Genomic DNA, 26,278 nt, shown 5'->3' with positions numbered 1-26,278 from the left:
CATCTGATAAGTAGTGCTATTATGTATATAATAGCCAGTGCTTAAATTGCATCAGAGCCCAGCACCGGTACTTCTCAATTTTTAAAATAAATTACAATTCTAGCTGGAGCGCACCGGAGCCCTAAGATGAGGTCCGGTACTTCATTTTACAAAACTGAACTACAATTTCAAGGAAAAAAAAGTAGAATTCCTAACGTTTTAGTTTAACAATAAGCAGATCTTGCAATACTCAATTTCCCTAGAAATGCGAACTAATGAGAACATGAGACATTCAAGTAAAGTCCCCTCACTGATATTCGGAAACCTTTCCCTTTAGGAATGGCACTAAATTTGGGGGACTTGAGTAGGAACGCGTAAATTTCTCGCCATGCTATCGTATCTAGTGTATTGTTATCGATGGTTAGAGTTAGTTATCCTCGCAGGAAGGAAAATTTGTGTTCTTAAATGTGCGTAAAGTGACAACGAGTACAATAAGAGTGAAATACTGCAATAAATGGCTCATTGCTTCTATACATCGTCTTGTCACAGTATCCACAAGTGTAACCAAATACGGGGAGCGAAAAGTGTAACCAGTAACTTTACATTCATCCTTAGGATTCAGATTGAGGACTCATTTTACCCGTGTCACACATCCGTTTAATGGCTATAATTATATCAATAAAGAGCCGCGGTCAAAGAAAACATTCTCTCTCACCACGATTTCCCTCATTTTTAGTTTCCACCCTCTCATACGCTAACACCATCATTCTCTTTTGCCCTGTTTTCAGCACTATCTGAATTTTCATTAGCTATACTTTATAAATTTTAATTATTACTTTATATTATTTTAATAATATTTAATTTTTGTGATGATAAAAGAAGTTTTTTCACCCTACAATCAGAGCTTAAATTGGGCCGGAGCTCCCCGGATCCCGGCTCTGATGCTTCTTAGTTTTTGTAAAAAATCATAATTCCAGCCGGAGTGCACCAGAGCTCTAAACAAGAAGGATGCTGCACTTGTAATTGAATATTGTAATTGCAGCTTTTATGTAATTGAATAACAATTTCAGTAGGAATTCTATCTTGAAAATTTTATTTTTAGCAATAAATTTATAATAAAAATTGCTTATTAAATTGAAATTTATCTGTTTACATTTAATTTAATTTTAAATATTTAATTACTTTAATCTTTAATTATTAAATCTTTCAATAAATAATTAACTAATTATCTAATAGCTATCAATTAAATTGTAATTAATTATATATAATTATTGATTAAATAGCATTTAATAAACAATAATTAAGTAGATACTAATTAGTTTGATAATAATTGACTATTGAATTTTAAAATTATTAATTAGTTTAATAGTCGTTTTATTTATTTACTCTTGTTCCCTATTTGCTGACGGTCTTCCATAGGGCTCCGGCACTTCTAATTTTAGAAATTAAGCTAAATAGCAATATATTATGTATAAATTATAATATAATGTATAACATATAATGCTATGTATTATGTGTGCTATTATGTATGTATAAATACAATAAACGCATATATAGATCAATATATTTTTAGTATATAATGATTCAAAATAAATTTTATGGAAAAAAAACACACTTTTGACAGCAAAGAATTTCTGGACATCCCAAGTTAAATACATAGGAAATCATTTGCTTACATTCAGTGAACGTTAAAATCAAAACAGCGACACAATGCTTACAACAGCCAGCAATTCCTCCTTTACATGAACAAGAAATTAAAAAAAAAAAAAAATAAATAAATTATTTTTCCTTTTCCAACAATGAAATGTCCGTCGATTTCATGCGATCATTACACTATAGAACTTACCCTTCAATAGGAAGTCAAAATTTGTACATTGGGTTTTTCAAGAAAAATTCCGTGCTTTACCAAATGATGCGCTTTTTAAAATTCTCTCTGCTTCAGTAATATAGCGAGAATTTACGCCTCCTTGAACAAAATCAAACATTTCGCAAAAGCTAAGCAACTCCATTTTTGGATGGACGAAGTCAGATCACAAATCAAAATACCGGTTTTTATCCGCCATACCTACATGCGAATTCAATCGCGGATAAAAGGATAAGGAAAAGTAGTAGAAAATATCATATCTAGAGCTTTAGCAACTTTCTACACAGAATGGTCGGTGTGCGAAAGACTTTCAATGAAGTTATCCCAGCAATTGTTTCTGTACGCTTGGATAAGTTTTCTGAGGTTCCGATTGGCAGCATTAAATCTTCTTTTGTCTTAGGTGGAGTGAGAACGTTGATAAATTTTTGTTAGTCTATTTTTCTCTGTAATTTTCTGTCTAATATTCTGTGGGACCGTATAATTAGTCTGTTTTGGAATAAATTTGGCGTGGTTGATGGCTTCGTTGATTTTACTGCTAAGATAGACTGTGGCATCATGAATTTCGCTTTTATTAGTCATTTTAGTGGTAGCAGATATGTTTTCTTCAAGGTGTTAAGCATAGTTTTCCCAATTAATGCGGCACTTTATAGGCGGAAGACCATGCTTTAAGCCATACAAAGTGAAGCGTACTGGTAGGTGATCTGAAGAAAGTTCATTATCCACTTGGAGAAAAGGTATTTGAGGAACATTGAAGGTAATTAAGATGTCTAATACATCAGAAGTATTTGAGATTTGATGAAGATGCGTAGGTTCATCTGGACCATAAATGTTGATATCAGGGTTGTTGATGATGTAATTATTAAGAATAATTCCGTCTGGATTATTTCGCCTGGAGTTCCAGTTAGCGTCCTTACAATTTAGGTCCCCCGCAATAATAGTTGGATAACTTGAGAATATAGTCAAGATCTTGAGTGTTGAGGCTATTGTTGAAGTGGCTTATAAACAGCAATGATGAGATATTCTTTATTATCACTGTTCAAAATAGATACACTTGCTTCAAAGCTCATAAGGGGAAGAGGAAAATTAATCAATTAAATTGAAATAAATAATGGGATGTAATTTAAAAGACAGTTATAATTTAATGTAAGAGATTTAGATTTAAAAATTTGCACACACAAATGATTTATCAGATTTCGTAAGGCTTTATTTCATAAATAACTTTTATTTTGAAATATGGCATTTAAACCTATAAACCTGGGTGGATACTGAAGAAGTGCTGAATATATAAGAATATTATCATTTTCAGTAAGTTTTCTTACTGAATAATAAATTCTGACAGTCCTATACTATAAGAACAGGTCTAAGTTTGCATAAAAATTCCTCTGCTAAATAAAAGAATTTAAGTAATTTCTGTAGCCTTTTTGTGAATACACTAAAGATTTTAACTAATTACTTGTCCTCGCTTGCAATCAGAATCATCATTAAATCCCTATTTTATCTAATCATTTCCTGCACATTTTCATGTATATAGATTGACTTCGTCTTTGTAACTGATAATTATTACTTGCAAATTATTCTCTTGCTGGTGAACTACTAACAAACCTTTCTATTGCTGAGTTAGGGTTAACAACCTTCGTTCTCACTACCGCCTGCCTTACGGAAATCGGCGTAAAATGCTGGTACCTGGACTGATTGTGCGTATGCGCGAACGTAGGTGGTGTAAATAGGCTTTTAGCTATTCGCACCGTCGGTGCGATTAGCCACTGCGGTAAAATGCTGGTACCTGGGCTACTTGTGCGCATGCGCGAAAGTAGGTGGTGTGAATAGCCTGTTAGCTATTCGCACTGTCGGTGCGATTAGCCACTGCGGTAATTATTCATGCTCGTTCTCGATGAATATCTTTAGTGCGAGCCATTGCAATCTTGAGCCTGGAGTCGGGGTTAGAAGCCTGCTTGTATTGCTGGTAAATTTGGTAAATTTCAGTAATGAACCCGGTGAATTCTTCAAAGGATTGTTTTTCTATGTCTCTGTTTACTGATTTTCGTTTATTTTTGGAGGATTGGTCTTCTTTATCGTTATTATAGATTTCTTATTTATAGATTTCTTCAGGAACTTCCTGTCGTTAACCGTGTTTGGGTTGCTCTTGGTAATCGCTCCATACGATTGGTTGTACGGGGCAGTGCCCAAATTACGTGATTTGGGGGATTCCGAGGATGGACGGCAAGAGTGACGGTCGCTCGTGTGACGAGCTCTCAATTTTAATGTCGATAATGATGTTATTGATGCGAATATGTGTGATATTAGGGATCAGGCTCCCCCTGTGCAATCTGCGTCACCAGATGACGAACGAATGCAACTCATCATTCAATTTTATGACCTCAAGCAACAGTTCGAGGCAATCCAGCGCCAGAAGAACTTTATGAAAAGAATGCCTTCGCCCCTGGACTTAGCTGGATTGAGCAACTGGACCAAGCGGGTAAGACCCTTTTTCATAAAATCAACGACATTGCCAATATCTTAGATGTCCCAATTTGCCACATTCCCTCGACCAGAGAAGAATTTCTTAATATTTTGGAGAGCGAGCGCTTAGCCAAGATGGCTGCCGCTCAATCCACAGAAGATCCTCGCAAGCAAGAGGCATCTATTCCCACGCACGAGGTGCGGGGGAAACCGGTCCAGTCGACGTGATCGCGGAAGCGAAAGACGCACACAATCGACTCTGACGTGTTTATCACCCCCGCGGCTCGAAAGCAAGGGAAGGCGCCTATTGTGGATCTCACAATAGATGATTTGGCACAAAACGCTAAAGAAACAAATGCTACTATTCCAAATTCTAAATTGCTAACCAGTTCAAAAAATGCTACTCCTAAAAAGGAGAAGAGTACTAACAAGTACGAAAAAATTAAAAATTCCTTAATCAGCGATCAAACCAATGACGCAGAAATAGCTACTGCAAGTACTACTGAGGGAGTTAATTCCGAGCAGTCACGGAACGTATCCCCCCACCGCAGTCTGAGATTCCGGCAATACATCTCAAAAGCAGCAAGAACTGGAAGACACAAGTGTCTTTCATGAGAGAAATTGCCCCTAATTTATGGAGCATCCTGACTGGACCCTATCTAAAAATTTTTGTTCAAACAGAGCTGGAGTTCAGGGAGGTCACCCGCTGGATGAAGCAAGCCGGCATCCAGTTCAAAACTTTTGATCTCAAGCAGGACCGGCCAGTCAAAATTGTCATCAGAGGTCTCCCTTTTGAAACAGATGTCGGGGACATCAAAGAGGAGGTTGAGGCGATGGGATTTAAAGTGCATCGCATCGTTCGGCTTACTCAGCCTGGCTCCAGACACCCAATGCCACTTGTGTATTTACAAGTCATCCCTCACGCCTTCCTCGATCATCTGTTTGCTGTCACTGATTTGTGGGGCACAGAGATCAGCATTGAGCATTACCGTGGGCACAAGGGCCCTACTCAGTGCTTTCGGTGCCAGGGCTTTTTCCATTCTTCGGAACTCTGCACCCTTCCAATCCGTTGTGTCAGATGCTCTGGACCCCATTGGGCACGTGAGTGTACCAAAGGCTTAGATGTACCTGCCACTTGCTGCAACTGCGGTGGAGATCATCCTGCTTCTTATAAATCTTGTCCCCGCTACCCAGGTAACAAACGGGCTCGTGGTAAAAATTCCGCGCCTAAGACTAGGGCAGCTGCTCAGACAGCCCCCCGCAGGGTTCTTCTAAGCCCCCAGCAACTGCTGAGAGAAGACGTCCCATGCCTGCTCCCCCAAGCAACGTCAGTTCACTATCTTATGCACAGATGGTGAAGAACACCACCGAGCACGGATTCAAATCCACGAATCCCAGACTGCCGGCTGCAGAAGCCCCTGCAGCCCCAGCAGTGTCAGCCACAGCAGAGTGTAGCAATGATTCCGACGATGTCTTCTCATCTACACTAAATTGCTTAATTGAAATCTCCCGCGACCCAGTGGTAGACAAGCATATTCTGCTCCTTGCCTTCAAAACAGCAATGCCTAAACTCAGGCAAGCAGATGCTTTAATGAGGGCATTTTATATCTATGAAAGCTATGTTGAGCTTTCAACCTAATTAGGCTTTTTTAGACCCATGTCTTCTGTTTTTCAATGATGAACCTCTAATAACAGCTTAAAATTCAATTTTATGAATAACAGTTCAAACACCACCAGAGAACTGACCATTTGCACGTGGAATGCCAATGGATTAACATCGAAAATTCACGAAGTTCGTGATTTTGTAGTAGAGCACGATATTGACGTGTTTTTAGTCCAAGAGACTCACCTTACCCCAGGGAGTACTCCCAAAATTGGGAATTATGACATTTATTGTACTGACAGGGTGTCACAGGGCAGAAATCCCTGTGGTGGCACTTGTATCTATGTGAAGCGTTCGTTAAAGCACCACATGATACCGTCCCCTGATTTAAATTTTTGGAAGCGACAATCATCAAAATTTTCCTTCAAAATTCCTCCCCGCTGACAATAGTCTCAGCTTATCCACCTCCACTGTCTAGAGCACGTGGAAGGCCAGCTTTTCCTGTCAGTGATTTTGATAAACTTTTGAATATTTCAAATCACCTAATAATTGCTGGTGATCTAAATTCACGCCATACCGCATGGTTTTGTTCTAATAGGAACAGGTATGGTATTAGTCTAAATTCATGGTGCCAGAGTAACCATGTACAGATCATAGCTCCTACCCTCCCGACTTTTTACCCTGTTAGAGGGTCCCCTGCATTTCTTGATCTGGCTGCCTTTTATAATATATTTTTTCGGTATGAGATAAAAGTGATTCAGGAATTGGACTCTGATCACTACCCCGTTTTGATAACCCTAGATATTCAAAATCGATACTCAAAATTAGAGGAGCAAGTCTCAACAAATTGGGACGACTTTAGATTTATTTTGGAAAAAACTTCACTCCCTCCCATCAAAATTTCCAGCAATTCGGACTTTGACAGGCATATCAAAAGTCTGGAGTCTTTACTGAAAGAAGCTAGAGCTGCGGTTTCAAAACCACGCAAACACCCAGGTGCTAGGCTCCCACCTGAGACTAAATTCAAAATTAAGCAGCGAAATTACTTGCGAAGAACTTGGCAAATGTCACGAGATCCTAATATCCATGCCCAATTTCGCAAGATACAGAACGAGATAAGGACCGAAACCCGCTTATTAGAACAAGCGGAGTGGAAAACATACATTGAGTCCCTAACGACTGAAGACAAATAGATTTGGCGCGCAGCCGCCCGATTACGCAAACATAAAACATACATTCCGCCCCTTGAAACGGCCGATGGCGCACAGATGGCCTACACTGACTCAGAAAAGGCGAATATCATAGCTGACAGCCTTGCAACTCAATTCACACCAAACCACGACTCCTACTGTAACCGTCCGGTTACACAGGGGCGCATACAAGCACGGGTTAAAATTTTTTAACACAACCTATCACAACTGAACTCAGGCCAACGGACCCTACTGAAGTCATGGTTTTCATAGATAAATTGAAACCTGAGAAGGCACCTAGCATAGATTCTATTTCGAATCGCATGATCAAAAACTTCCCCCCTATGTTTATCGTATGGATCACGGTACTCATAAATTTAATGCTCAGGAGAAGCTATTTCCCCGACTGCTGGAAAATTGCAGCAGTCGTCCCCATTCCAAAACCGGGACAAAATTTAAACTTGCCCATCAATTACAGACCCATAAGTCTGTTATCTTCTCTCTCTAAGATCTATGAATTTGTCTTACTTAATCGCCTGAATGAATTCTGTCGGGATCAAAATTTACTAATCCCGGAACAATTCGGCTTCCGACCTAAACACTCCACGGTACACCAGTTACTCCGTGTAGTGGAATTCATTCATGAAGGCTTTCGTAAGCGAGGGAAAACTGGAATTGTCTATCTGGACGTTGCGAAAGCCTTTGACATGACGGGATTATTTACAAATTCATGTGGCTTGGTTTTTCGGCCCATCTCATTAAAATTATTAACTCGTACTTGACCGGACGCAGTTTCCGCGTGCGAGTTAACCACGAATTCTCCTCTCCCCGCCCAATCTATGCTGGGGTGGCTCAAGATAGCCTCCTCGCCCCTGCAATCTTTAACCTTTATGTAAATGATATTCCTAAGGCCCCAAATATCGATCTTACGCTATACGCAGACGATACAGCCATCATTTCACAACACTCCAACACCCTCCAGGTAATCTCACAATTGCAGAGTTACCTTTCGACCTTAGAACTCTGGCTCAGTCTGTATAAAATCAAAATCAATGTCGCAAAATGTGCTGCCACTATGTTCATCCGAAGAAACATTCCAAGTTTACCTAATTTAATGCTCTTCGGTAAACCCATTCCTTGGGTCTCTTCTTACAAATATCTAGGTGTTTTACTAGACTCAAAATTAACTTGGCAGCCTCACATCCGCAAAATCATAGCGGGTGCGACAGCTGTCAAAACCGCCCTACGCCCCCTTCTAGCTAGTAATAACGACCTGTCAACTGATAACAAAATCTTGCTCTACAAATCAATGATTAGGCCGGTTCTTACGTATGCGTGTCCCGTATGGGGCCCATGTGCACTGACTAACAGAAAACATGTCCAAATTTTTCAATCTAAAATGCTTCGGCAAATTCTAAAAGCTCCGTGGTTTGTACGAAACGAAGAGATTCATAACGACCTCAAAATTATGCCCATTATTCGCTATATACAGCGACTTTCGGAAAAATTTTCAAAAATATTCAACGTGTTGCAAATCCTGTGCTTCATATGCTACCCTGCTGTTGCTTCTTCCCGGAAAAGAACCAGAGCGGTTCTTAACAGGGAATATTCAGCTCTGCCATTTAAACGGGCTAGATATGAGCACACTGATAGCCACGTGAATAACTACCTCTCGTTCCTTAACCCCCCCCCCCCGCCTCTAAAGTTCTTTAATGCACACGGCATTAACTCGAGGAACCTCCTTTAAGTTTCTTTAATAAGAAACATCACAGTCAAATAGGACTGATTTAAAATACTTTAACCTATCAAATGAAATAAAACTGTAAAAGATTTTTAAATTATAGCTTCTCTCTTCCTTTAAAAAGGAACTTTCTTAAGCGCTTAACAGCGTCCTTTTTGGCCTTTAAAAACCGCATTGAATAGCGGTCAAAAATGAAACTTCTCCCTCCCAGCTGATCACTTAAAGAACTACTTTTTCGACCTGTAAACAGGTTCCACCCTCCCTCCCACCTCGAAGAACGCGCATCGGAATTCCCCTGCGTATTCTTCATCTGACGTATGCTAAAAATGATTATCAAGGTTCAAGGAAACTTCACCTTTTATTTTTCTAGTCAAATTTTTATGGCTGCCCCTATCTAAATTATTCTGGCCCTTTTTCGGCGCAAAATTAAGACCTTCTGAGTTTTTTGCCCTTTTTTGACTCAGTGTGAAGGCACTTACTCCCAGTCATTCGGCTTATCAAAATTTTTACCCTATTTGACAATTCCCTCTTTCGGATGATTTAATTTCCTTTGAAGATGTGGAGGTAAAGGCGTAATTGCCTATGAACTCCGTAAATTGCACTTCCTTGATACTTGATCCTTACGTGATTGGCTGAGAGTAGACTGAGTGTGTTGATTTTGCATATTTGGGGAATTTTTTGGTGTTTCTTCATTAATTTTTTCAATATCTATATTTCCTGGTCTTTTGGAACCTTCCTTTTGGCTCGTATGCACGTTACACATGGGGAAACCACGAAAACGCCCATGCAGCCAGCCCGTTCGCGGGATTCGAACCTCGGACCGAACTACCAGTGTTCAGCGACTTTACCGCTCGGCCGCTGGTGGGTAGATATTAATAGGACTGAATGCTGTATGTGTTTGTTTTGGTATCAAAAAAGAAATATGTATATATTATAACTTAAATGTTACATTTTATTTGGCATATTCAGTTTAACCATTCTATGAATGAAAAAAAATTAGAGTTATCAGTTTAGTTGTGGAAAAATATTATTCATACACAGATAAATACACTCATAAATACATTATGCAGTTTATCTTAACGTCATTTGACTGTCATCGTGCTTTCTGTGAACACATGGAAAAAGGATGGATGTTTATTTAATATGATGACCTGTGTACAATATCCCCACAGACATAATGATTACATTCGTAGATACTAGCAAAATATAATTCTGCAGGTAAATTTATATAATTAAATGCGAAAGTCAAATTTGGTAATAAATTTTAAACACTACATTCCACAAAATCTTAGTAAATATGGATCTTAATTTTATAAAGGAAATTTTGTATGAAATATATCATGGTGCACTGTATAGTAATGGAATGCAAATTTTAAAACTATAATAAATAAAATATTTGCTTAAGTTATATTATTCATTCATAATACAAATCATAAGTACAGATAGAAAATGAAATTTTATATTTTACAAGAATTATAGCATATTTGTTTTTTAAACGTTTCTATATTCTTAAATCATACATTTCCTAAATTTTGATTGCATTTAAATGCATGCTCTGTATTACTCTGTTTTCAAATAATATGAAAGAAAAAAGCCTTAATATTAGAAAATTAATATTGAAGGAACTGCTTTACTATCTTTGCAAAATTACTGTAACTAAATTATCCAGAACTGATAGCCTTAAGTATAATAATACAACTTAATTTGCTCGCCAAATAAATTGTGGACTTCTATGTTGCTTTCTGTACTCTGCGGTGTTGTTAGTCCTTCTTATTACTTATATGTATCCCGTGTATTAATGATATTGTATTTCTGGCATGTACCATATTAACAGTACAATAGGCTCAAATTCTAAGTAATTGACAAGGCTCATCAGCTGAACACTGGTGGTTTGACTTGAATTCCTGGAGAAAAGACTGGTTGCATGGCCATTTTTCCATGTGTAACCAGAGTTATTTAATGCAGTGAGCTACATACACATAATTTAAAACTATTTAAGCATATTTATATGCATCTGTCACAATTCACAACAATATTCAAAACCGTTGGCATTTAAATACACCTAATAAAATGCATAGAAGGTTCTATATATATTAATGAATAAATTAATTTAAGTAACCCGAAAATTCAAAATAAGTTGTATCAAATCAAAACACACTGTAAGTTTCTATACCTATGAAATAATACATTCTGCTGATTATTTTTTATTTTGCCTGCATTATTGTGCATAATGCAATCGCACAGTGCGTACCAACCATTATGCAACATAAATTTAATTATATTTGAGAGGAAAAAAAAAACAAGAAACGAATGAGTTTCCACAGTCGCGCACAAGCTTACATTCAGCTTAAATCAATGCAAAAATCTATGTTGATCTGAGGAGAGAAAACTTCAATGACGTCACAACCAATAGGCAGCGAGAACGCATCTTCGTTTGTTTACCCCAAGTGAGCTAACCTGTTCTTTCTACTCACCTTGGGTGCGATTAGCCACTGCGGTAAAATGCTGGTACCTGGGCTGCTTGTGCGCATGCGCGAAAGTAGGTGGTGTGAATAGCCTGTTAGCTATTAGCACCTTCGGTGCAATTAGCTACTGCGGTAATTATTCATGCTCGTTCTGGATGAATATCTTTAGTGCGCGCCATTGGAATCTTGAGCCTGGATTCGGGGTTAGCAGCCTGCTTGTATTGCTGATAAATTTGGTAAATTTCAGTAATGAACTCGGTGAATTCTTCAAAGGATTGTTTTTCTATGTCTCTGTTTACTGATTTTCGTTTATTTTTGGAGGATTGGTCTTCTTTATCGTTATTATAGATTTCTTATTCATAGATTTCTTGAGGAATTTCCTGTCGTTAACCGTGTTTGGATTGCTCTTGGTAATCACCCCATATGATTGGTTGTACGGGGCAGTGCCCAAATTACGTGATTGGCTGAGAGTAGAGTGAGTCTGTTGATTTTGCATATTTGGGGAATTTTTTAGTGTATCTTCAGTAATTTTTTTCAATATCTATATTTCCTCGTCTTTTGGGGCATTCCTTACTACAAGATGCATGTCCTCCTCCACAGAGGACACATTTCGCAGGAAATTCTTTACCTGTTTGATGGCACTGGAAGGATTTGAGATTCTCGGCGCATCTGACGTTTTGTCAACGAACGTTTCTTCTTAACACGTGACATAGCTAAAGCCTTTGACAGGGTTTGGCATGACGGACTTATTTACAAGCTCATGCGACTTGGGTTTCCGGCTCACATCATTAAAATTATTAGCTCGTACTTAGCCGGACGAAGCTTCCGCGTGCGAGTTAATCACGAACTCTCCACTCCCCGCCCGATCCATGCTGGATGTCCTCAGGGCAGTCTTGTCTCACCTCTGCTCTTCAATATCTATATCAACGCCGTGCCTAAGGCACCTAGTATCGATTTAGCTTTATATGCAGACGATACGGCCATCCTAACTCAACATAACAACATCACCACGGTAATCTCTACATTACAGAGTTACCTTTGAGCCTTAGAACTCTGGCTCGGACTGTATAAAATCAACATTAATGTCGCTAAATTTGCTGTCACTTTATTCATCCGAAGAAACATCCCTCGTTTAGATAATCTAATTTTCTTCGGTGAACCTATTCCCTGGGTTACTACTTACAAATACCTTGGTGTTTTACTAGACTCAAAATTAACTTGGCAACTTCACATTCAAAATATTATTGCTTATGCGGAAGCTGTCAAAGCCAACCTGCGCCCCTTTTTCGCTAAAAATAGCGACCTGTCACTTGATAACAAGATCTTGCTTTATAAATCTATCATAAGGCCTATTCTCACTTACGCGAGTCCCATCTGGGGCTCAGCTGCTCTGACTAACCGTAAACACGTCCAAATTTTTCAATCAAAATTTTTACGGCAGATATTAAACGCTCCATGGTTCATAAGGAACGGTGACATTCATAACGACCTCAAAATTATGCCCATTAATCGCTTTATACAGCGACTTTCGGAAAGATTGTTCAAAAACATCCATCTTGTTGGAAATCCAGTATTACATACCCAGCCGTTATATGATCCTGCGGTTGCCTCTTCTAAAAAGCGACCCAGAGCAATCTTACAAGCTGATTATGCTCAACTACCTTTTAAACGGCGTCGGTATTGGAATACAGACGCCCAAGTGGATGCTTTCCTCTCGTTCCTAAACCCCAACCGCCCCCGCGTTAACAATGCGTAAGGGCATTGCCCGGGGAAACCCTGTTCTTTAACTCTTTAAGAAGAGTCTTCTAACGTTTCTTTAACAAGGGACAACTTATCTCCGCAGCCGCACGCGAGTGCACTTAATTTCTCAATAGCTTCTTAAAAGCTTCTTTTCCACCCGCTAAACGGGTTGCTTTCGACCCCCTAAGGGGACCTTTTAACGTCGCACTAAATAGCGACCAATAATTTTCTTCTCCTGCTTCAGTGTATCACACTGAACTGCTACCAGAACCCGCCCAACGGGTTTCGCCCCCAGCCCTTTTTGCCCAACTCTCCGGATTGTCCTAAGGATTTTATTTTGCTGTTGATACCAAGAATCAAGGAAATGTATTGCACCTTTTTATTCTTTTCAAAACTTTTTGAATGTTGACTCCTCTCTCAAAATTTATTCCTGTCCCTTTTTAAACACAAAATTTAATTTAAAGACTTTCTGAGAGTTTTCCTTTTTTCTCATGTGGCAGGCATTATCTGAAAAGCTTTTATTTTTATAATTAGGCTTCAAAATTTTCCCTTATTAGATGAACCCCTCTTTTGATGTAATTATTCTATCTCTGATGATGCGGAGTTAAAGGCCTAGCCTAACGCACTCCGTAAATTAACTTCCTTGATCCTTGATTACGTGATTGGCTGACAGTAGAGTGAGTCTGGTGATTTTGCATATTTGGGGAATTGTTTGGTGTTTCTTCATTAATTTTTTCAATATCTATATTTCCTGGTCTTTTGGGGCATTCCTTACTGCAAGATGCATGTCTTCCTCCACAGAGGACACATTTCGCAGGAAATTCTTTACCTGTTTGACGGCACTGGAAGGATTTGAGATTCTCGGCGCATCTGACGTTTTGTCAACGAACGTTTCTTCTTAACACGTGTTCCTCAATTTTCTGTACAGGCGGTCACAAAAGTATTCGATTACCGGTACCCTATCAGAAAATGACAAGATGGCGTTTTTTTCTCTCTATCTCTCTCGTATTATTCCATCCTAGGTGTTCTTCTTTCCCCATCTTGGAAAAGACTGAAAAATGGTCACTATCTCTCTTTGAATTGGGACGCCATTTTGAGAAAAGCGGACGACATCACCTTACGGGCGGCTAAAACCCGCCGGGAACTGAAGACATTCAACCAATCAGAATAAGCTACCGCCGGAGACTGTTTTTGGCGACCAATTTTTATGCCAGCAATTGAAGGGTTTGTTTTGGATTTATTTTCCGCTCATATTCCTCTTTTCGTATCTTTTGATTACGTCTTTTTCGCATCAATTTATAATAGTTTTCTAACTTTTATTGCTATAAAAGACAATGTAGTGAATACGGAAAATTCGGTGGATTATCACGTGAAATGTGTAATAAAATTTCTAGCCTGTTCCCGCAAAAAAAGGTGTACGGTGTTGTATCGCAAAAGTTTTATGCTAAATCGTACATTTCACATTACTTTGTGGCACTGAAAATTACAGAAAGATTTTATTTTTTGATCATCAAGAAAAAAATGCACATGAAAAAGGCTTATTAATTTGGCCTGTGCAGAAGATGTGTTGCTTTTTTCTTTCTTTATATATAAGTATTTATTAGGTACTCAAATTTAGCCAACAAAGCCACATGCAGAACATATATATATATATATATATTAGAAGATTCCTAAATAATAATAAATAATTTGATTGAACTTTTTCTAAAATGCATTACGTTTTTGTGTGATATTTGATTTTTAAGAAATGTAGTATGTTGAATAAATTGATAGTAAAAATCTCAAATGTACTGTATTTTTGAAAAGGTTAATATGAAATTTTATTAAATTGTTTTGTTTATCTAATAAAATCTGGAATTCTTTCCCAATTTCAAAAGAAGGATGTGTGAAGGTTTAATGCATGTAACAAATAGATTTTTAGAAAAATTGTCATTAGCATAACGTGAGGAGTGTAAAATGGGAAGATCTTTATAATGTAATATAATGCAGTTGATAATCATCTGAAAAAGTGCCCACAGTCCTTCACAGTCAATGGGATGAAGTGTTAAGTACAAATTCTCTGATTCTTCTTTAAAAATAAGAGAAAATTTTGGCATGTAGGTCCCCGAGAATGCATTGTTAACATAAAATGAACTATTCTCTATTATCCACAATTGGGGGTATCACCCTGGCCAAAAGGGTTCATTGTTGCCTACTTTAACAATTTTCTCTTATACTACCAAGTTACATACAAACATAAGCATTTTTATTTGTTTATTGGCCATATAACATCATTACAAAATAAAGCAAACTAAAAAAAAAAAGTGTTTTTATAGAAACTGTATGGCAACAGATGAATTGCAAAATATTTGTCCATTATACTTTATATTTTTCAAGCATCACTAAAGGAATGGAATGCTGTCCTGAAAAACATTTCTTAATTTAAATTTCTTTAAATATATCAATCACTTAAAATTATATGCTTGTATATCAATTTCCGGAATTCAGTTATATTAACTGGCGTATTTAAGCTTTGATTTTTAATCTTCTGATAAGCATAGTAGCATACTAAAACACCACAGCTCATATTATCAGTTTGCAAAATATGTGAAGGACAAATTATTTTCCATTTAGTGCTAGTAGCAAATATTTTAGCTAAAACCTCACACCATGTATGAATTAAAATTTGATACTCTTGCCCACATGATTTATTTTGTGGATCATAAAATTCAAAAACCATATCTGGAATATTTACTATTATTAATATCCAATGACAATTTAAATTTGCAGGGATAAAAAATAATTTCGCTGATTTCAATCTTGTTAGTAATGGATCTTTAATACAAAAATTTGGTTTAGGAATTTGTAAATTAGACTTAACAAAGGCAAAATCTTCATAACTGTTTAATATTTTAAATAAAAAAGCATCAATTATAGTATTATAGAGCCATCCTTTTCGAAAACATGAAGATACAGATTTAAACAAGTGTTCTTCTTCATTACTTATAAAAGGATCTATAGATTTTAACATATATGGTGTAATTTCAATATCATGTATTTTTAAACATGATTTGATCAAATCTTTATTCATTCTAACATTTACTGAAAAGTTTTGCTCTGCTGATGATAAATTTATCTTTTCCTGTGTACAAGGTGGAACATTCTCAGTTAAAATATTATAAATATATTTTCTAAATTGAAGGGTATCTAAAGGAAGATTTAAGGCTAATTTATTTACATGTTGAAATGCATAATAACAGATGAAGACCCCACAACTGCTTTCATCATTTTGTAAAGCATGCGGTAGACACTGAATATCCCATGAACCGTTAATTTGTAACTCACTGTTAATTACATTAGACCATTTATTAGTTAAGTTTATGTATTTTGGATTGCATGAATTTATTAATGAGTCATATAAATAAAAGGTATTTTTCTTTAAATCTGCTATGATCAGAACCCAATGAGAATCAATGCAAGCAGGAATCAATAAATATTTGAAAGATTTCAAAGAAACAGGAAAAACATTTCCAAGTGATAATGCATCAGATAAGATAAGCTGGGTAATCGAGGAATAAGCAAAAGTATATTGATCATCACTTTCTGAAATTTTGTATAAAAATGCATTTATGATTACATCAAATAACCACCCCCTAACAAAATCTGTACAAACCGATTTTATAAAAAATTCTTCAATCTTGTTAGTAATGGATCTTTAATACAAAAATTTGGTTTAGGAATTTGTAAATTAGACTTAACAAAGGCAAAATCTTCATAACTGTTTAATATTTTAAATAAAAAAGCATCAATTATAGTATTATAGAGCCATCCTTTTCGAAAACATGAAGATACAGATTTAAACAAGTGTTCTTCTTCATTACTTATAAAAGGATCTATAGATTTTAACATATATGGTGTAATTTCAATATCATGTATTTTTAAACATGATTTGATCAAATCTTTATTTATTCTAACATTTACTGAAAAGTTTGAAAAAATGGAAGGGAAAATGATTTATTTTGATCAACACTGGTTAAATCACATAGATATTTATCACTGTCATTTAAATGAAATGCTACGGCTTTAAATTTAATTTTCTTTTCCACACATTCATTTATTTCTGGGTGATCTACATTAAAATCTTGATTCTTATTCTGCTGACATTTCTGTAATTTTCTCTTTTTAGAAGTTTTAAACAACTGTGGGTTAAGTTTTTGATTTGGTGAAACTGGACATGATGCACTTGAAACTGCTCTTGAATTTTCATTCGAGTTTAAAATTCCTCTACATTCTGAAACTAATGAATTTAATGTTGTATGAACACACTTTAACATGACATTTTGGACTTTTGGTTGTCTTATTAATTGCAGTAATTCTTCTACAAGGTTTTCACATGCATTTACTCTCTGTTCAATACTTTGTGGATTGTAATGATTAACAGAATACACATTTATTGATTTCATACTTTCATTGCATTTCTGATTCGATTCAAGATTAATCCCCGAGGGATTAAACACCCAATCATTTTGTCTATTAAGGAATGAATGCACTTTATGTATATGTTTGCACAGCAATTTATCTAAGCAATTGCAGTGATACAAGTGACTACACAAGCAGACACATGATACTTTAGGGCATCTATAAAAGCAAAAATCCTGACACGGACAAATTTCAAAAAGACGCTGCACAGTATATATTTTATTTTTTGTCTGAGAACAAACAGTCCAAGAAGTATCAGAGCATTTATTTACATCACTGTCCCTAAATTTTAGTCCTCTCTGATGCCTACTTAAACAAGAAATGGAATTTCTGGGAGATACATTAGTGTATAATTTATAGGTATGATTTAAATATTTATCTTTCTCAATTGTCAGAAGTGTAGAAATTAAAATATCTAATCGTCTATTATGTCTCCGCTTAAAATAAACAGTTTTCAACTGATTGTGAAAAGATTCACAGTACATGTTAGTATCAGTAAATGCATGTGGAAAGTTCCGATTACACAAAGCCCATTCCTCTAATCTATTTTTATAATTTTCAGAAAAATATTCAATAAAATCTCTACTTTTCCTAGAATAGTCATTCAAAAACTTACTTATTTGATCATGAAAAGTGATCTGGTTTCTTTCATGTAATATATTTGTTAATTCTCCTAGCATTTTTTGTTGCACTTCCTTATCTACCACTTTAGAATTTAGTTGCCGGAACCAACTTTGGCGTACGTGCCACGAACATAAAAGATGCTTAACATCTTGACCAAAAACCTTTGAAAATGCAGGATATGTAACTTTGTCATCATCTGTCATTACACAGTTTACATATAAATTTGGTACACGACACTTTAAACTATTAAATAAACAATAAAGAGTGTCAGCATCTAGAAAATTAGTAATAAAATGAGCAACTGGACAGCCACAACCAAATTCATCAGGTACTATAAGATTAAGAAGGTAAAAATCATACTGGTTAGTCTTATGTGTAGATTCGATACATAAAATCTCTGTACAACCTTTTATCATCATTTCTTTCTGTTCACGCGTCTGAAGACCAATAGCAAACGATACTTTATGATTTGGAAGATTATCTAGATCAGTTGGACCGTACAAAGTTGAATTATTCTGAGGCTTATATAATAACACAGGATTGTATACTTCACATTTTAAAGTTTCAATGATTGAATTAACAGAAACTGCATCACTACTTGGACGCAATGAATCGTTTAAATATCTAGAATAAGCAGAAATAGTTTTACGGGAGACAAAGCTTTCCTTTACAGGGAAATTATTTCTATTCTCGCGATTTCATGATCCATCTTGTAAGATATCCCTTATTTTTTCTGGAGGCACAGACAAACGTAAATTTGCTTTTATCAAACACCGCGTACTTTGTTTCAATGGCTGATATTTACAATTTTCAAACTTTTGCTCATGATTATGTTTAGGAAAGTAAAAAACAGAGATTTTATTCATTTCTTCACAAGTCCATATTCTGACCGGACAACATACACTTTTTGAAACTGTACCTTTTTCATTTTTCCGACTAGTTTTTTTTTTTCAAAATCAGAATAACCTTGTGTAGTAAACTGACAACAATAATAATGATAAGTTTTAGAATTTTTCGTTACTTTAGAAAACTTTCTGAATGAAGTAAATGTCGAGGTTCCTTCCAGTTCTAGCCAATCTTGAAAATAACTCATTGTTTCAAATGAATATTCTTTTAAGTTATTTAAATTATGTTCATCTGCTAAATGCTTATTAAAATTTAAAACATATGTAAAAGACTTATGGCAATCAGGTATGAAGCATACATACAATTTATTAACTTCTGTGCAAAATTTCTTATGTTTAAAAAATAATTTGCAAGGATAACATTTATTACAATTTAGACATTTCCGAGGGTAAACAGATGAAAAATTTTGTTTTAAATCAGGTACTTGTTTATTTGAACATTTTTTTTTTTTTTTTTTTTTTTTTTGTGGTTATAAAACGAATTCTTCGATTTATAAGTTTTTAAGCATATTTCACATTTACGAAGATAAGCCATTTCTATTTTATCACTAATACATTCTTTGGTTTCTAATTTTTTAGCACTCAATACATTATCAATGTTTATAAGAATATTACTCTGAGGAGAAGTTATTGAAAGTTTAAAATTTTCAGTTTCAAGTTTTTCTTTGCAATTTTTTTTATGATTATTAAAAGAATTTTTAGTTTTATAGTTTTTTTTACAAATATCACATTTTCTAGGATAAAGCGATGGTGCATTACAGTCAATTTCGGACCCCCCTCCAGTCAGAATAGGACACATAGACTTATTTTTCCTCACTTGACAATTAATTTCACTGCTTTCTACATGATCTTTAAGTAAACAAAATTTATTAAAGTGAAAGAAACTTAGGCCTGAACTACAAGAAGTGCTTTTTCTGGTCATAGAAATGTTCTTTTGCTGCAAAAACATAACTAGAGGCAAAGTCAGAGTAAAAATCATCTTTTGTTGTACACAATTTAGGTTGTGAAATATCAAAATTTGTTGAATCATTTTTTAAACTCCCTTTGCCACTAACAGAAGCACAATACAATGGATAACAATCACTGAAAGAAACAGCACTTGCCTGCTGTACACTACAACCAGCAGCAGTGACTGCATTCTTTAGTGATGATCCCATGTAGGCCATTACACTTCTTAGGCGCAAAACAGCTGAAGCAGCATTCTTCAGATGCAAACTGCCACTAACAGTCAAATCCCTCCTTGGACACAAACCATCACCAAAAGCACGAATTGGTTTCTTCTGAAAACTAGCAATTGGGACAGTAGTGTTCGTAGAAGAATTAACAGTGGAACTAGCACTGCTCCTCAGAAAACGGCCAGAACCATGGACTGCAACACGCCTGGAGGAGTCAACATCAGCAAGGATATCATTTCTATGACAGGGGCTGGGAGTGACGTTATTCCTTGAATGCAAACCAGAAGCAGCATTCTTCGGATGACAGCCAGTACCACGGACACCAACAAGTCTAGAATGACAGCCAACACCGGGAATGACAACATTCTCAGGACTTAGGCCAGGGGTAGCAACGTTCCTTGGACACAAATCAGAATCAGAACGAGGGACGGCAGCATTCCTTGGACATGAACTAAAACCATTGACATACTTAAAATGAGAGCCAACACTACATATGGCAACATTTCTAGGATGACATCTAGGTTTAGTCCCATTCCTTACATGCAAACCAGAACCAGTTCTATGGACAGAAGCGTTCCTTGGGCGAGATCCACCACCATGGCCACAGTTGAATAGAGAGGATAAGAAGGGCTTGCAGAAACAAAAGAATCACTCAGAGGTGGAAAATCCAATGTAGTAAATGAAACACAAGGCAATACAAAAGGACTTACCTTTGTAGAAACTGGCTTTGAAGTCAAAACAATCTTGATATTATCCAGGAAAACTGCCGCAAGTTTCTTGTTCCCCAGACGGTTTAGATGTAATCCATCCCTAGCCAATAACTTAGCTCCAAAATGATGAGACGACCTGCAAATAAAAAACGCTTCTCGATTTTGGCAGTACTTTTCAAGTTGAGAATTAATTTCTACAATCTTTCTATTAATTACCTGTAAACGGTTCAAAGCTGCTACTCGCTGATTTAAAGTTGTGAAAAAATCTTCACCACGTGGTAGGATATCTGAAATGATAACATTGATATTCGGGTTCAAACGTTTAATATCCTTAAAGAGGCAATCGTACTTTTTAAGAATATCTTCAACACTGTCATTCGAATTGTTGGTACCAACATGTACCAAAATCAAATGGTATCGATTGTCCAAAAAGGATATCTTACGTCTTAACCTTTCTATCGTTGCACCAGGAAAAGAATGTAAATCTACTTCATAATTCATAATTATGAATCTACTTCATAAATATAACAAAATACAAATAATTATTAATAGAAAAAAAAGAAGATAAATAGCTGAAGGAAAGCGAGAAAAATGGTGCAAAAAACAAACACCTCACACTCGCTAATTAACACGTGAACTAAATTAGCGCCAATTCTTGACCTCGCGGAAAAATTTACGGGAAAAAAATAACGCCAAATGCTCGCCAAGCTTTGTTGCCAACGGAGATATCAAAGGTACATTTCCGGTGATGACGTAAAACACACTTCCGGGTTCCGATTTGCGGAATTCTGTAAAACTCGTTAGAATATAAGGAGGAGGGTTCGCAGTTTCCTCCACTATCGGGAAATGAAACTTCACCGAACAAGCGGCGTCCATGTTTGTAACTTCAAAACATTGCATTACGTCAGTGAAAAGTACGTGTTTTTAAGCTGTTCCGTGCATGTATTTTCCACTAAATATATGAAAAATTTATAATGAAATTTTACATATTTTATATATGATATCTTATAAAGATGATAATACCCGTAATTTACTACGTACAGAAAATCATTAAGAAATAGTTCGAAATCTAAATGCATGTGCATAACATTAAAGCCTTTAAAAATAGAATTTGTTTAGGTTTTATTAGCAACCTGTTGGGTGTACTTTCCAGTTTTTCCTTTAGGAATTGATATTTCTGATTTATTCACAGTATTGTAAAATTTTAAAGAATCATTTAAAATATATTTAACCTGAAATTAATAGCAGATAATTATCTAAAAAAATAGTCACAGGTTGCATTTTTTTTTAATGAAAGTTTTAAACTCTTTTCACAACTAACAATCTTATAACAACAAGAATATAAATATTAATAAAATAAAACAGATTTATGTGAATTCAGTAATTTCAGTTTATGCGCGTTTCATATTTAAGAATCTGAAAGAAATTGCCTTGAATTAAGCTAAATTAGAGAAATATACCTATATTTTTGGATACATCTTTACACATGTTCAGTTGTGTAAATATTTTATTGCTATACTGCCCACAAATTTGTAAATTTATGCAAAAACATTTTAACAACAGAAAAGTTAGTTTATCTTGATCAAATGCACAAATTATATTCTTAACAGTTCAAAAATTTTAAATTGAATAATAATTAATACATAAAGAAAAGCATTACTTTATTTAATACCTTTAAAAACCATAAAAATAGTAACAATTGGTGTCTAATTTTTCATGAAATTTATCAAACGAATTACCTAAAACGTTCAAATTATACAGTTTAAATCCTAGCATACATCATTTTGTGTTAAGGAATAAAGATTCCAGCTATAAGCAGAAACATTAAAATGTATTTAACATATTTTGATTATTATTAAGTCCCTTTTTTACATCTGGAAAAAAAAAAAAACATGACATTGTGATATTTTTTTACCATAGTTATCAAATTACATAAAAAAAAAAAGAAAATCAATACTTACGCGTGAAAAGTAATCCCAGGAATCTTTTTCAAAAATCTTTTTGTGCATCCATATACAACACAAGATAACATGCTTCAAAAAGAAAAGAAAAAAAAATATTCCAATTACAGACTTCCTTGCACAAGTCACAGCGATAACAGGAACATGGCCGCCAAGCCTCACCGTTTGAGTTCAACCTTCCCGCCTTCTATTCTAACCTCCTTGATATGACCAAAAAATATGTATTGTTGTTACATAGACATTCTTTGATATGACCGCTCACCACGCCCAAAGAATCTCCTACCCCTCTCCCTCTCTTTGAATTGGGACGCCATTTTGGGAAAAAGCGGACGACTCCATCTTGGAAAAACGGCATTAGATATGTTTTGGCTTGCTGTATTTAAGTTGGGGTGGAATCCAGTCAGCTAGGCATGTTCTTTTCCTCGGTGAAATATTGCTGTCATTTCGTTGAAAGTGACCTGGTAATATTTCAGGATAAACCCTCCTACGTTGGGCTAAGCTGTCACCTCTCATGCATGAGAGTACCTAGGTAAAGAACTTAAAATAAGAAACGTTTCTTACGTTAAAATTCTGATTTAAATACTTCTTTTAAGTTATGTGACATAACTTTCCAAAATGTCACTAATTGTGTGTGTGTGAATTAAGGTAGTTTAATATATAACACCTGCTTCAAAAATAACAGTAAAGTTTATTTTGTTTATTTGTCATTTAAAATTAGCGGCTTATTGTCTTTCGGTGCCATCTTTCTACCATCGCCGAAATTATTTACTCTTCTTGAAGATCATTATCCCATTTATTCTGTGTATCCGTAATAACTGTATAATTTGTTTTTCTTTCATTGTTCATGTTGTACCCATACATTACAAACATCATTCGCTTACTGTACTTCGTAGTATTAGGAAAATCATTTGCTTTTCTATCGACTGCAGTCATGATTTTAGTAACAATGTAGCACATTGCTGGAATTTAAAACAAAGAAGGCTACTTTGGAAGTTCTATATATATAGAAACAATATTAGATATTTCTCTTTGTGTATAATTATTCTTTAATTTCAAAGTAGTTAAAATCTAATGATTCCTTTTTTCCCCCCTCTTGGCCTCTTCTAGTGTAATTTGTCATCATTTTTGTGCACTCTTGGATTGCAGAACATGATATCATGAAAGAAAAAGAACGAAGAAATACTGCAGAGCAAAAAGACATCTGTGGCTGGTAATTCTTGTTTTATATTAACTTTATTTTCACTAGAAATGCTTGAATGTTATAATTTGTAGGTCACTTTTCACATGTTGCTTTATATTGGAGTTTTACTACTTATTTATTTTACGTGAATGCTTCACATTATGTTTTAATGTTTAGGGTAGCATTTATGCATTAATTTCTTAGGTTTTGAATTCCATATTGAAGTGTCTGAATTGGTTGTTTCTTTATATTGTATTGTAATATTCGTAGTGAGGTTGAACTGTTAATCACACTATAATTATCAGAAGTCTGAGATTTGTTAGAGTTCTGTTGCTTCTTAGTGGTTTCAAAATTACTGCTGTAGTGTAATTTTTTCCCAAGTGGCCTCCTTTTGCATTACTATAAAATTATGAGGGTAAACTTTTAGCTTTTAGAAACTATTTATTTACAATCTTAGAATGTATAATCACAGAGAACTGAAATACCAGCATAGTTCTATTTTTCAAATCTGTATCCAAAGTGTTGCCAATTACAAGTTACTAAATATTAAATGTTACCATTTACAAATTATTAAATATTACATCTTCCGTTTTTTTAAAGAGTTCAAAAGTTTTAATAGTCTAAAATCAGTCCAAATACCTGGCCGGCTTTCTAATCAGTCTCCCACTTCTAGTTCTTAGCTCACCGTTCCTTGTTTCTGAGTTAGCAGAGTTTGGTAGTTGATCTTCTAAACTTTGCCCTTGAGAATATCTGGAATCATATCCTTTTACATCTGTTTTCTGTGTATTAACTCCTTGTTCTGTTCCTCTGATATTCTCATCAACAGCTGAACTGTTTTCTCTAATATCTTTTCTATTTCTTCTCAATACTGATCCACCTGATCTAAGTATATATGATCTAGGCGTCTTATGCACTTCTTCTACAACTGCTGGTTTCCAGCGATTATCGTGATATATCCGAACACAATATCCTTTATTTAGTGATGGTAATGTTTTTGTATGACGATCATAATATGACTTCTGTTGAGTTCTTTCTTGGTTGATTTTTTCTTTTACATTTCTCACAACTTGAGGTTTAAGTAATTCTTCAGATGTAGGAAGAATTGTTCTTGTTCTACTCATAAGTCGTTGAGCTGGTGATCCTAGCATCTCATTTGTTGGAGTGTTCCTATGAGCTAACAAAACTAAATAAGGATCTGCTTGAGCTTTCTTTAACAATTTCTTCGCCGTTTGTACTGAACGCTCTGCTAATCCGTTCGACTGTTGATGGTATGAACTGCTTGTTATATGTTTAAATTGGTATTTATTTGCAAATTCTGAAAATTCTTTACTTGCAAACTGAGGTCCATTATCAGATATCACTATCAATGGTATACTGTATCTTGCAAAATGAGATTTCATGCAACTGATCACTGTGTGACTTCGAGTATCCGGTACTTTGGAGATTTCAAAAAAGTTGGAATAGTAATCTACAATTAATAAATATACATCTTTGTTAATCTCAAATAAATCTGTCGCTACTAAGGTAAATTGGGAATTTCATGTGGTATCATAGGCTCTCTTATGTTTTTGTTCTGGTATTCATTACATATAGAACATTTTGAAATTTTATCTTCTATCTGCTTGTTCATAAGTGGCCAAAACAAAACATCTCTAGCTCTCTTCTTACATTTTTCTATACCAAAATGACCCTCATGAATTAAATTTAACATTTCCTTTTGCATAGATAAAGGAATAATTACCCTTCCTCCTTTGAAAAATAAGTCATTTTCCATTGTCAACTCTATCTACAATTAATAAATATATCCCAAATACTTTACAAAGTCCCAAAATACTTTGACTTGAGGTTCTACCTGATGTTTCCTTTCTGGCCAGCCTCTCAGAATATATTTCTTTAAGCACTGTAGTGTAGCATCACATTCACTTTCTTTTTTCAATGCATAAATTTTGTCATCAGATGCTGGAATCAGTGTACAAATTTCTGTATCTTCATCATTATCTTCTGTTGTATTCAAATTTGCTCTACTCAAAGTGTCTGCTATTAATAAGTCTTTCCCCTTTTTGTATCGTACATCTAGATCATATTTTTCTAAATTTAACAGCATTCTTTGCAATCGCTGTGGTGCTTTAAAAAGAGGTTTCTTAGTTATGCTTTCTAATAGTCGATGATCAGTTTCAACTGTAATACGTTTGCCATATATATATTGATGAAATTTAGAACATC

At 35.2% G+C, this 26,278-nt stretch overlaps 1 protein-coding gene and 1 long non-coding RNA gene across 5 annotated transcripts in view; one reads left to right on the top strand and one right to left on the bottom strand.

Annotated features, from left to right (window-relative positions):
* Window positions 1–24,073, top strand: part of LOC146993172 (uncharacterized) — an 880,419-nt gene extending 856,346 nt beyond the window's left edge. For all 3 annotated transcript variants that reach the window (XR_015038634.1, XR_015038635.1, XR_015038636.1), the window contains one exon: window positions 23,983–24,073. This is a non-coding gene — a long non-coding RNA (uncharacterized LOC146993172). The remainder of the gene's footprint in view (window positions 1–23,982) is intronic.
* On the bottom strand, window positions 1,605–21,517 carry LOC146993173 (uncharacterized). Of its 2 annotated transcripts, XR_015038344.1 has the most exons (3): window positions 21,131–21,517; window positions 20,915–21,050; window positions 1,605–2,875 (listed from the first exon to the last, which is right to left on the bottom strand). XR_015038344.1 is itself a non-coding variant. In XM_085807101.1 (2 exons), exons 1-2 carry the CDS (start codon window positions 21,413–21,415, stop codon window positions 2,873–2,875), a joined length of 504 nt encoding a protein of 167 aa, XP_085663227.1. In that variant the 5' UTR covers window positions 21,416–21,517; the 3' UTR covers window positions 2,620–2,872. The 2 variants fall into 2 exon arrangements, 1 of the variants encoding a protein (XP_085663227.1); XM_085807101.1 differs by having other exon boundaries at window positions 2,620–2,875; window positions 20,915–21,517.
* Window positions 24,074–26,278: the final 2,205 nt, after the last annotated feature.

The sequence above is a fragment of the Stegodyphus dumicola genome, chromosome X1 (genome assembly GCF_044657685.1).
Source record: "Stegodyphus dumicola isolate Sdum_Otavi_A_Nest chromosome X1, ASM4465768v1".
NCBI lineage: Eukaryota > Metazoa > Arthropoda > Arachnida > Araneae > Eresidae > Stegodyphus > Stegodyphus dumicola.
The sequence above is the reverse complement of the archived record's forward strand: the minus strand, read 5'-3'. Positions and strand labels throughout refer to the sequence as shown.